This window comes from Stigmatopora nigra, chromosome 15 (assembly GCF_051989575.1).
Source record: "Stigmatopora nigra isolate UIUO_SnigA chromosome 15, RoL_Snig_1.1, whole genome shotgun sequence".
Classification (NCBI taxonomy): Eukaryota; Metazoa; Chordata; class Actinopteri; order Syngnathiformes; family Syngnathidae; genus Stigmatopora; species Stigmatopora nigra.
Genome location: NC_135522.1, coordinates 4,228,910 through 4,242,084, shown reverse-complemented (window position 1 = coordinate 4,242,084; position 13,175 = coordinate 4,228,910). Strand labels below are relative to the sequence as shown.

The 13,175-nt window shown below is 42.9% G+C and overlaps 1 protein-coding gene across 2 annotated transcripts in view; it reads left to right on the top strand.

Moving 5' to 3' along the window:
- grin2ca (glutamate receptor, ionotropic, N-methyl D-aspartate 2Ca) overlaps positions 1–12,017 on the top strand; it is a 34,502-nt gene extending 22,485 nt beyond the window's left edge. For both annotated transcript variants that reach the window (XM_077735071.1, XM_077735072.1), the window contains exons 4-13: positions 2,049–2,163; positions 3,312–3,523; positions 5,197–5,365; positions 6,292–6,445; positions 6,541–6,666; positions 7,156–7,385; positions 8,236–8,396; positions 8,464–8,651; positions 8,735–8,967; positions 9,870–12,017. In XM_077735071.1, the coding sequence (XP_077591197.1) occupies positions 2,049–2,163; positions 3,312–3,523; positions 5,197–5,365; positions 6,292–6,445; positions 6,541–6,666; positions 7,156–7,385; positions 8,236–8,396; positions 8,464–8,651; positions 8,735–8,967; positions 9,870–11,441 (3,160 nt within the window). In that variant the 3' untranslated portion in view covers positions 11,442–12,017. The remainder of the gene's footprint in view (positions 1–2,048; positions 2,164–3,311; positions 3,524–5,196; positions 5,366–6,291; positions 6,446–6,540; positions 6,667–7,155; positions 7,386–8,235; positions 8,397–8,463; positions 8,652–8,734; positions 8,968–9,869) is intronic.
- Positions 12,018–13,175: the final 1,158 nt, after the last annotated feature.

The window sequence follows — 13,175 nt, the reverse complement described above, 5'->3', positions numbered from 1 at the left end:
ACAAGTAACATTGCATTCAAATCGGATTTGAGAGGTTTTGGGATCAGTCAATTGTGTTTGACACGGTGAAATCATAAATACGTCCTACACTTCTTGAAAGAGCGTTTCACATCTCAAGAGGCGGCGGTCATTTATTCATCCGGGACGTTTTTGCGCTTTTGGTGCGGCTTTAGATTTATAGGCACTGTCATTTCACCTAACTGTGTCCTCACCCGCTGCCATCCCATCAAGCCTCTGAGACGGGAGGGATGGGGGGGAGTCAGGGGGTGACAGACAGGTGTGGGCTGGCCTAAGAATTCCTAAAAAAAAAAATTAATAATAAATCAATTGAGTGATTTGAAATTGGTTGAGAATTTACTTAATTTACATCACTGTTGTCAAAGTGGCAGCCCGGGGGCCAAATCTGGCCCGCCACATTATTTTATATGGCCCGGGAAAGTAAATCATGAGTGCCAACTTTCTGTTTTAGGATCAAATTAAAATGAAGAGTATAGATGTATATTAAATTTCCTGATTTTCTGCCTTTTAAATTGATAATTGCTATTTTTTCATCCATATTTTCTTTGTTTTTAGTTCAAAAATAATTTGGTAAAATCTAAAAATATATTTAAAAAAGCTAAAATAAACATTGTTTTAAATCTATAAAAAAAACTGAATACTCAGGGATTTTAATCCAGTTCTTTTAATCAATTTATTAAAAAATATATATAAATATTATATCTAGAACATGTGACCGTAATATAATGACTGTCAAAAAACATAGTTTCATATGCAAACAAGGTTATTTGAGGACATTGGCTGTTATGACGTTGCTAATGGGACACTTCTCTAGTGTCATCTCAGCAGGGGAGACAACTTTCTTTGTGTGAGGCCAAACCATTGATGAAAAAAAAACAAAAAAAACAGGGGAAACGACGGAACATTATCCCACGCTTTGATTCCACAGCAATCCCCTTCGAAATAACGCATAGGGCACGATTTGAGCGGCTGCGTACTGAAGGTCAAGTTACAGAACAAAGCTCTTTGGATTGGCTTTACTGTCTTACATTCTTGCACATCAAACATTAACAAACCCCCAGGTGTCCCGCTTCATCCCCGTCTGGATAATGAATCTGTTAACTTGTCGATTGGATTATCACAGATTACCCGACTGAAGGGGCTTTTCAGCAGAAAACGAGCACTTTCATCACCTCCGCTGGAGTCACGTCGGAGGCGCCAGAGCGGCACCGCGGGTCTGATTTAACGGCCGTGGAAGTGATGAAAACTAGCGATCAAAGGATGCATATGAAAGAGAGGGACTAGCGTTCTAAATACAACATTGTTTCACAACCCAGACAGGAATAATGTTGACAGCCTTACATCAGAATAGTTGAAGATCTATTTGTTGTCTGACCCAGCTCCATTCTACAATTGTGATGTCCCAACCAGAATTTCACCCAGAATTCTGTTTGTGACATTTCAACCAGAATTCTGGTTGTGATGTCACAACCAGAATATCAGACAAAATTTCAACCAGGATTTCAACCAGGATTTCAACCAGAATTTCAACCAGAATTCTGGTTGTGATGTCACAACCTAAATTTCAACCAGAATTCTGGTTGAAATTGAAATTCTGGTTGTGAAGAATTCTAGTTGTGATGTCACAACCAGAATTTCCGGGTGAAAAAATTGCAATTTCTGATGTATTGTTTTGAATGGAATAATTGTGAAATGATAAACAAAGAGCCAAATTTCAGTGCTAAATTCATTTTCTAGATGCGAAATGACAATAATGGACGCTTTTGGATTTTTTCTTAAACAGACACAATTTCTAAAAAGTTCTAAAGAGTTAGTAAATGTGATATTTGAAGCTGTAACTTCGCAATTGGCTGGATTAAAGACAAGTTTTCGCACCCTTGATCTTAAGTCGCTTTTATAAGTCAGACATCTGGTCTACCTCCCGTATACTAAACAGCAAGCAGCTGGCATGGTGTTGTTGTTTTTTTTGTTGTTATTGGCTGACTGACCTGGCTTCCCCCCTCTGGGCTTTCTCTCCTGTCTTTTGGCAGGCACATGCTGAATGTAACCTGGGAGCACAACGACTTCTCCTTCAACGCCAACGGCTACCTGGTGAAGCCGGCGATGAACATCATCACTCTGGACCGAGAGAGGCAGTGGGACAAGGTAATGAAACGCCCACGGCCCAGGAGTTCGGAACCAGTCAGTTCGGCGTTAGGGCGGCTGATTTCATCAGTCGGCGAGCTCATTATTAAGTCTACTTAGAGGTTGTGCACGCACAATTGAAGCTTCTAATGAAGTATCATCTCAGCCTGGCACTATTCACTACACAGCTAGCTGACTTATATTAAGTGTCCTTAGGTGTCCTCTGGGTTTTTTTTTTTTTTACTAAGTGAATAGATGCAATCAGATGAGACAAAGTAGTTGTTGACTCGCTTGTTGCTTTTTTTCTATTTGTGGCATTTGCTGAATCCAAATTAAAATCATTTATTGCTCTTTGAAAGCACTCATAAAGCCATATTTACACTTCAATCGACTTGAACACAAACAGCCGTAGGTTGTTGGATGGTAATTATGTTGTATTGAACCCATCTGACCATGACTAATTGCCTTATTAATTTTCAATATGACACTATGGTGTGCACTAATAGAGAAATGCAACAGGAAGAAGTCAGAATGACCAGAATAAATAGATTTTTTTGGCATTTGAAGATAGGTTTTCAAACTAGAGTTAATATTAATATTAGAAAAGGGCACATTTTGAGGAGCTGTCCATGGTGCTGAATTTCCTTATCATGGGATTGAATAGCATAGTATTTAATTTAAGGGGGGGCAGTAGATAGTAGTTGATATGTTTTACCGGCATGAAGATTATGCAAGAGACCGTGGAAAAATGACTTCCCGCTCGGGCGCCTCTGTCAATGCTGCTCCTTAATTACGTATTCAGCTCAATTCCCTCACCGACAGCAATTAGAATTAGCTAACTGGTTGTCGCGCGGTGCATAAAATTGCACCGTCTTCGTCCGGCTCGACCCGAAAATCAATTTCCTCTCAAGTGTCCGCAAACGGAGGCCGAGTCTCCGACGCGTAGACCTTGCGAGGAGGATGAGCGATAACAGTGGCGAGGGCGGCAAAATTGGGAATAGGGGTATTAAGATTGGAGATTGTGATAAAATAGCATCGCGCTGGAAGGCGCACCTTCAGCACTTTTATCTCCGGGAAAAAAAGCCTCATTGCTCACGTGCATCTCGAATTTAATTTGTGGTAAAAGGAGGCGTAGAAAGGATGTTAAACTTTTTTGTGTCTTGCCTCAGGTGGGGACGTACGAGATGAGCATCCTGCAGATGAGGTACCCAGTTTGGCCTCGATATGGCTCTTACTTGGAGCCCGTGTCCGACTATCGGCACCTGACGGTGGCCACGCTGGAGGAGCGTCCATTCGTCATCGTGGAGGCTGTGGACCCCGAGACTGGAACCTGTGTCAGCAACACTGTTCCGTGCCGGAGACAGTCCAACAAAACCGAAGCGTAAGTTGACCGAATAGTGGCGTTGACATTAAAAGAGCCTGTTTTTAAGATGAAATGCTCTTCCAGGCGCTGTCCCTGAGTTTATTAGATAATACATAATACCCCCACTCAAAGAAACTGAGTGTCTTGGACAATATTCCTTCTAATTTTTGATTGGTCTGAGCAGAAAGACAACCTCCCAAAGCGCATTGAGTACCAGTGTGAGGGACATTATCATTGCTCGCTATGGGCACACCAGTATTACACTTGGCATAAGCAGGTGATTGTCAATGTTCCCTTTAATTTTTTTTATGTAAAACATGCTGTAAAACACAAAAAAACATAAGAGTGGACAGAGCTACTGCCACTGGCTGACACATAAACGGCGCCATTATGGGGTAAGAAAAAAGATGAACATTTTTTAAAAAGTTTGGATTTTATTTACTGCACGCCATATGATAGCTGCTGCGCAGAGAAGACGAGAGTAGTGCGCAATTGCACACGCTTGCAGCTTAGAGGGAACATTGGTCTTGGGAGTACATTTCCTAATAATTATGGAACAACTTGCTGATAAACATCCTGAAACGGATGCCAAAACCCCAACAGGGAACAGCACAATGATGAACGGCCTTCAGGGATATGCAGTCAGCTAATTAAGAGTCCAAATGAGACCAGCATTTGCTATCACTGTCTAGTCCCCGCGAGCGCTAAGTCACGTTAACACGCCCGTCTTAATGGATTTCTTACTATATGTGAAAGTGTCATTAGGTTGGAGATGAAGAACATCTTCCCCTGCCGTTGGCGGAGTATTATTCACGTGCTGGCCAGAGAGCTGGGCGTTCCCGATCAGAGGTTCATTATCGCGACGTGTGTTAACGGGGTCGTGTTCCTTCCGTATAAAAGGCGACATGGTGTCGGTAGGAGCCCGCGGGCTGGAAACGAGTCAGTGGAGCGAACGTCGTATTTGCATTTGAAGAGGGGAAGGTGGGAGCGCTCGAGGCTGAAATGGCTTTCTGGGGGAACTGGTGCTAAGCGGGAGGGCGCTCACAGATTTGGGGGTTCATATCATAAAAGGATTTTGTAATAGGTGAAATTCAAGGATTTTCAGGACTTTTCATAAGTGGTTTGAGTTGAAAATCTGAATTATGTCTTTAAACGTCCTAAAAAGAACGCAAGATAGGCTGGTTGAACACTCTAAATTGGCCTTAAGTGTGAATATGAGCTTGAATGGTTGTTATTTGTTGCCTTGTGCCTTGCCATTGGATGGCTATGATTAATGGCCTGGTGCCCATAGTTGGCTGGACCCTTGTGAGGATAAGTAGAATGGAAAACTAACTGCAAAATTGAAGAAAACTTATTCTTAACTCATTGGCTAATCCAATTTGACTGGTTAATTTGCCTCTCCCATTCAAAATGAATTGGATGTCTATTTCTGTTACTGGGCATCAATTAAATTAATATAATTAGCTTTCATGAAAATTATGTTTTCAAACTTAGGCTAAGGATTGCAGGTTGTCAGTCGCATCTGTTTATCGTGTCAATTTGAAGGTGAGGGGAAAAAAACAGCCGAGGTCGATAAAGCTAAGCAGTCACACATGTTGCGATCAATCGACCGGAGAGATAAAAATATGTCCCGCTGGCAACCAACGTCATTCATCGGGACTGACGCGGTTTTCTATCCCGCTGTGCCACAGCATCGTGGGCCATACGGAGCCGTACACCAAACTGTGCTGCAAGGGCTTCTGTATTGATATCCTCAAGAAGCTGTCGAGGAACATCAAGTTCTCCTACGACCTCTACCTCGTCACCAACGGGAAGCACGGCAAACTGGTGCGCGGCATCTGGAACGGCATGATTGGCGAGGTAAGCCATCTGTCCCCCTTGTTTTTTTTAACTTTTACCATTGATTCCATTGTAGGGTGCTGCCAATGTCGAAATGGAGCTCCTTAATTCACATAAAAAGTTAAAAAATGCCCAAACTCATAGTAGTTTTTATTTATTTTGCTATGTTTCCAACTGTAACTTATTGTAACTGTCTAACAATAAGTTAGTAATGCTATTTTTTCCCCCGATTTGAACCCTACAGTGTATCTAGTCTAGTGCATCTTATTTTTTGTATTTTTACACACTGATCTCCTTTTATAAATGTCACAGATTACAATATGGAAACCTTGTGGTTTATAGTGCAGTGTGGCTTATATATGACTAAAAAACAGTTTTCTTGTAAAATTTAGGAGTGCATTTTATAGTTAGAAAATATGGTAGTTCTTGCAAACAAACATAAAACATAAAAATATGTATTAAAAAGTCTACTCAACACTGAGTTCAGGATTTGGAGACATATAAGAACAAAGTTTACTTATAATAACCATTTATTTTAAAGGTCAACCTTTTTAAGATGGAAAATATAACAAGAGTGTGAACATGTTGTTTAGAATTAACCACCCACAACTCCATTTTATGGATCGTTTTGTAATATCGCTAAACATTTCAAATATCCCAACCTGTGATTAGGTACTACAGATTGTATTTGCCTTATGCATTGTTATTATTTACACAACATTGTTGCACAACATGATCACCGATTATTTTCTACTGTGCTCACATTTTGCCAGCCAGACACTTTACATAACCAAGAGAAAGGGATTTTATGTTATATCCTCTGATAGGATTAGGGATTAAGCATTGCTTTACAATATAGAGGTTAAAAAGTAAAAGTGAAAAGACTTGACAGACAATCAGAAAGTCTGAAATGACATAATCCATGAAAAGAGCAAAATTTCCTACAGGTGTTCTACAAGCGTGCAGACATGGCCATCGGTTCGCTGACCATAAATGAAGAACGTTCTGAGATTATCGACTTCTCGGTACCGTTTGTGGAGACGGGGATCAGCGTCATGGTGGCTAGGAGTAACGGGACCGTCTCGCCGTCTGCCTTCTTAGGTCAGAAAAATATAGTTTAGTCTTTAGAGTTTTTCCATCATTTAATAGTTTCATTTATTGTAACACTGATGTTTATTTTGGTTTTGCCCTTACAGAGCCGTATAGTCCCGCCGTGTGGGTAATGATGTTCGTCATGTGTCTGACCGTGGTCGCCATTACCGTGTTTGTCTTTGAATACTGCAGTCCGGTGGGCTACAACCGCAGCCTAGTCACAGCGAAAGGTGGGTCGTCCTTCTCATCGTCCTCCTCAAGTCATCAAGCAAACGTAGGAAAAAATCAATAGATAAGAAATGGACTTTCATGTCGGCGCTGACTGTCCTCAAACACAGATGCTTAATGGTTTTACTGTCCTAGTACAAATGGAATTACCTAAATTAAAACAGTGTACATTTAGAAGTAAATTAGACGTACACTACCATTAATATCAGAAAATGAGTTTTAAAAAAGCACTGCAACAGAATTAAAAATTGCTCATCTAAATGGATTAGGAATAAGTATTATCATACAGGACACAAAACTATGAAAATATATTTTACAATCAAAAGACGTAATTGTAGTTAAAGTTAAATACAACTGAACTGTACTCGCAAACTATCAATGTATATTTTTATCATTCTAATATTGAATAGAGAAAGTACACCCATCATGCTGGCCTTAACCTTTCCTCGGGTTGTTTATCTATTGTTAAAATGCAGCCATTTCATCCGCAGACCCCGGTGGTCCAACCTTCACCATCGGCAAGTCGGTGTGGCTCCTTTGGGGAATCGTGTTCAACAACTCTGTGCCAATCGAGAATCCCAAGGGGACCACCAGTAAGATCATGGTGCTGGTGTGGGCTTTCTTCGCTGTCATCTTTCTGGCGTCCTACACGGCCAATTTGGCCGCTTTTATGATCCAGGAGCAGTACATTGACACCGTTTCCGGACTGAGTGACAAAAAGGTAGTGTACCTCGGTATTATGGCAACGTTTTTTTCTTCCAATTCTGGATGTGAGGCGAACGGCTGTTTGTCCAGATGTACAAGCCATAACACTGTACCCCCGCCTTACCGTGTGGTGTTTGCAGGTGTAAAATATGCAAATGTGACCTTGTATGGGATTGTGCTCATGATGAGCTACTCCCTGAGGAGCAAATACACAGCCATAGAGAAACTGTCATCGAAATATTTGTAGAGTCACTTTGTGTGACAATAGAGAGAAAAGAAAGAAGCCCCCGGAGGGGATAACAAACACTCACCTTTTTAGGTCAACTGCTTTGTCATACAGACTTTTTTTTTTGGTTATATTGCCCGATATATAATCTTTGTCCAAGTGACTTTCATTTTCTGGGACAACGTATTGGTACTCTGGCTTTGAAAATCATACTTTGACAAGTTAATTCTATTTTTAAGCCCTAATTTGTAACTAAAACCTTGATTTTAAACAATATGTTGCATTTTAAACCATTAATTTGGAATGCAAATATTGGCTTGAAGCCTAATTTGAAACAATAACATCATCTTCAGCCAAAATTTTGAATAACTGACTTGAAATTCTCACTCTTAGATAACTAACCCCACCTAGAAACTCTAATGGAGGCTGCCAAACTCTTAATATTAGCTTGAACTCCTTAACATTCAATACAGACAAATTTCAAAACATTATTTCTCCCCCTGACTAACTGTTATACGTCATCATGGCCCTGACCTTAAACACTAACCCATAGTTTTCAAATAAACCCTTATTTAAAACCTAAACCTAATCTTGGAACTCTACATTAAAACCCCAATCTGTCCAACTTCTGCCTTTATAGTTCCAGAAACCTCAAGAGCAGTACCCCCCATTCCGCTTCGGCACAGTTCCCAACGGCAGCACAGAACGAAACATCCGCAGCAACTACCCAGAAATGCACTCCCACATGGTCAAGTACAACCAAAAAGGGGTCGAGGACGCTCTTAACAGCCTCAAGACCGGGTAAGCGTCAGGACCAGCACGGAACACAAAAAAACGCAATCAACATCACCATTTTTTCCCATTTCAGAAAGCTGGATGCCTTCATCTACGACGCTGCCGTGCTTAATTACATGGCGGGAAAAGACGAGGGCTGTAAACTGGTGACTATCGGAAGCGGTAAAGTCTTCGCCACCACCGGGTATGGCATCGCGTTGCAGAAGGACTCTCGATGGAAAAGACCCATTGACCTCGCCCTGCTTCAGTTCCTAGCCGATGGTAAGATGGGGAATGCTGCAAAATGTATGAAGAATTTGAGTGTATTTAACAAATACTGATGGTAATTTTGTCTTTTGTGTCAGGTGACACTCAGAAGCTGCAAACAGTGTGGCTGACGGGCATCTGCCGCAATGAGAAGAAGGAAGTGATGAGCAGCAAGCTGGACATTGACAATATGGCGGGTGTCTTCTACATGCTTTTGGTGGCCATGGGTTTAAGCTTGCTAGTGTTTGCCTGGGAGCACCTACTCTACTGGAAGCTGCGACACTCGGTGCGAAAATCCGAACGCCTTGACTTCCTCTTGGCCATCAGCAGGGTATATATTTTTAAGTTACATTTTAATATTTCTTAATACATTCCTTCTTACTTTACTTTGTACTTTATACTTTTTCCTTTAATGATGAGTGATGAGTACGTTAATAGTTTAGTCTTTTTTTTCTGTTTATGTTTCATATGTACTGTTAACGGATGCACTTTTTTACATGTATCGTATCTTGTGCTGACCCGGCCCATATGTCAAATTTTTAAAGTAAATGTAGCCCCCGAGTCGAAAAGTTTGCCCACCCCTGTGTTAGAAAGTCTCAAAAGCACTCTAAATATACGATCTCTTTGTGTTAGAGGCACCAAAAAACTCTTGGTCTGTCCCCTTTACTGTGTAAAATGAAATGTGTGATAACCTTTCATAGGAAGCGTCGCAGTGCAGTTGACAGCAGGCCAAACAAGCTACGAAAAAAAACAAAAAAAAAACAAAGTGGAATAAAGCCAGATGCAAGCAATAAAATAACTTGAACTGAAATATTGCAGGCGCTTGTGATCCGGCAGCACCTGCATTTAAATTGCCCTATTAACAAACGTACGCTTGTGTACGCCAATGGGTTTATGCGCCAGGCAGTAAGAAGCTCATATGAAGAAATGCAACCATCAGCATTTGACGGCATCGTTTTTGTCATTTTTGTCTCACTTTTACCAAAGTGTTTGCCTGCTTTTCAACGCTTAGTACAGCTACTTTTTACAACACGTCGGGGACGTGATATATCTTGCCTTGCCGAGCTTAAATCGGATGCTGAATTGGTTTCATAGTCAAACTCATACAGGTGGCAGTCAAGTCACAATAACTTGTGAGTAGTTTATTCTACTAGACAACCAGATTGGATATAACTGCATATGTAAGATCAAACTAAAATGCTATAAAAGTTGTGTGATTTTATGTGTTTGCAGGGTATATATAGTTGCTTCAACGGTGTGGAACAGACCGATCGCAACGGCAGCATCCAAAGTCCCGACCTCACCAGCAACTACTCGCAGGCTAACATGCTAAAAATGCTCAAAACCGCCAAGGACATGGTGTCCTCCGCCCGAGTTGAGAACTCCCTGGACAGCGCCACCAAGACCCTAGAGAGTTGGAATCGACGAGCCGCCGACACCAACCGTGTCGGCCACCCAGCTCGCGTATCCACAGGCGCAGACATGGCACACTGCCGCCTACCTTACATCTCCAGTATTACCGACAACCACTCGCCCTACCCGGTTAGGAGTCGAACCCCGACTTACCCCATCCACTACGCGGACGGCGCCGCTCAACCGCTCTTGGACAAACCGCGGGTTGTTACTAGGCCCAGCCCTATGCGTTATACACTGCCGGCCCGCAACAACCTCTTAGAGAGGACTCTACCCATTTCCAGCTTGAGTAGCCCCCACCTGGCCATGCCCGATGTGTCGCCCACCACCCAACCTCACCACCCTGGTCGTCTCTATGTAGAGAATCCCACCCGGCACTTGGCATCCCCCTTCATCACCTACCGGGAAATCCACGTGCCCAATGTCTACGTTGAGCATAAGCCCCCCTTGAGAAGGAAGCTGAGCTACCCTCCCGACTGTGGGGGGCGACGTAGGCGCAGCTACGTGTTTGACGTCCCAGAACCCAGATCGAGGGGCGACTACGACGAACCGCGATCCTGCCTGGCTGAACTCAGGGCCAACCAGCTGATGAAAAACCACGGCCCAGATCCAGTCCCGGGACACTACCCTTGCGCCACACAGGGACACTACCCGACTGCTGCCGCCAGCTGCAACTCTTGCATGAAGTCTTACCTTGAACCCGAGATGGATGACGTACCCCTGCTGGGGAAGGATAAACTCAACCGTAGAGCCTCTTTCCTCAAAGCCACATGGAACAACGAACGCTTCCGGCAGGTGGATGAAACCAAACCCTCCACTTCGACGTCGCCCAGGGCGGATATGCCCGACCTATTCCCACGGGTAGTGGTACCGGCTAACGCCAAGTCCCACAAGCTTTACGGCAGCCTGGGCCACAATCTTGCCTGCCACTCTCTGGCTGCCGAGCCCGCCTATCTAGACCCGGCCCATATGGGTTCCTACCCTTACAAGCAGAAACTCAAGTACACCGACCCCACTCGGCTGCCATCGTACCGGGAGGCCATCTTGCAGAACCCTGCCGCCCTACGCCGTTCTTCCTCCACGTTGGTGCACAGACACTACTCCACCTATCTGAACTCTTACTCGGATATGCCAGTCTATGTGGCGCCGTCTCCGTGCCAGTTCTACGATAGCCCCAAAAACATGTGCCACCTGTTCCCGTGCGCCACCCACTGCCCGGACCACCCCGCCGCCAGACCCGTGGCCTACCAGAACAGTATGTTTGGGGCCGAGCGGGATAAACCAGTATCGACGGGTAGGGAACGTCGGCAGGTGTTGGTGGCGCGCCGGGTGAACAGTCCGTTTGTGCCAAAACCCTGGGGGAGGGTCTCCAGCCTGGAGTCGGAGGTTTGAAGAAGCAAAAAATAATAAAAACAGTGACCACCGACAGTGTATTTTGAGAGGTCGCCTCTCAGTTTTCAGTGCAATAAAAACACAAGACACTGACTAACCACTGGGACAAACCAGGAAGAAACGCTTAATAAGCATTTAACAAGTTAACCTCTCTGTCTTTTTTAAATACTGATACAGTAGTACCTTGACTTATGAGGTTATTAACATCACTTTTCTTTTTTTTATTGTTTTATACTTTGTGCAACATTCACTAAAAACAATATCGCCCTATTTTAGTGAATCAATGAGGTCTGAAGCGAATTAATTTAGTTATTTGACATAGGATACATTTATGTAATGACTTGAGTTAGGCTCATATGTCAGGGTACCTCTGTATATACAGTACATATATTGGTATATAGATATGAATATATAACTTAACATTTGTTTATCTTTTACTTTTCTAAGATGATTTTACGTTTTATTGCCATCACTACTATAGCAATCAGTCTTCCGCTCCTGTGGGGAACGTATATCAAAATGTGTAATGTGTATTTCCAATGTTACACCGCCCTTTAATAAAGAACAAGGACATGGCTTTGCCTCAGTGTCCAAATATTCACACAGCCACTAAAATAGACACTTTTCGCCCCCATGACGAAAGGTTCTTTTTCCCTCTTTTGCTTTAATTTAGCCATTTTTTCTCCAATACAAATGTCTAATTTTTGCACAATTTATGGTCAGTACCCAAAAATACATTTTCATCTTGGCTTTTTTGTATATTTTCGACCCTTTTTTGAGCATCATGGAACATTTCCCAACCCCTCAGCCCCCAAAGCCAATTTCACGCGGCCATATATTGTACAATCATCTCTAATATTAGTTGACCCACTAAAAAGTCTCAAAGGCCTTTGCTTTTAAAAGACACCCAAAAGTGGCCATTTTTCTTGGAGCTGGCCTTTTTTTTTAAATGGCTCTGCAATTTTCTGCACAAAGTCAGCTGGGCTTGATGCCAAGACACCTCCTGGAAGGATGGTTGGACTTTTAAGAATGAAAAGTTTTGACTGAACTTTGTCTCCCCCGCGGGCTATCCTGCAGACATGGTGTTAGGAAGGTGTTTAATCAAAACACCTGCTTGACTCCCTGTTGGCTCACATCCATATTTGCACATACACACACACTGAGTGTGACCCCTCATTAGCTGTACTGTGGTGATGTGTGGACCCCTGCTGAGTTGATTTGACTGATCCTTGAACTTCATTTTTAGGAATGTCTGCATTCGAACTCTGCATTTTTTTGCCCCTTGACAAACACGAATGTGTTTTTGCGGACAATATTTTTGTCCAATCCAAGTCGATGTTTGATGAAATAACACGACTGAACTCAACTCCTTGTTGACCTTCATCGCTCTTCTTCTTCTTCATCCTATCCTTAATCTCCCTTTTCCTTGTGAGCGTCCACAAGGGCAGTGAGAGTTTTAATGGGCTTGTCCCTTCCTCCCCCATCTCATCACCATCGGAGGAGGACGCCCCCGTCATTAAGCGCCGATATTCCCGCTCTCTTGCTAATGAGACGCTGGACATGCCAAGGTTAAGGAAAACGCAACCGTGCCTCCTTATGGGAAATTGCTTCATTTTTGCGTCATTAGACGGAAGCCAAATTAATTGTCGCTTTAAAAAATTCAGCTTGCAAACACAGTTTCATTTAGCAGCATGAAATTTGCTAAAGAAGTCTATAATAGATGTATAGTATAGG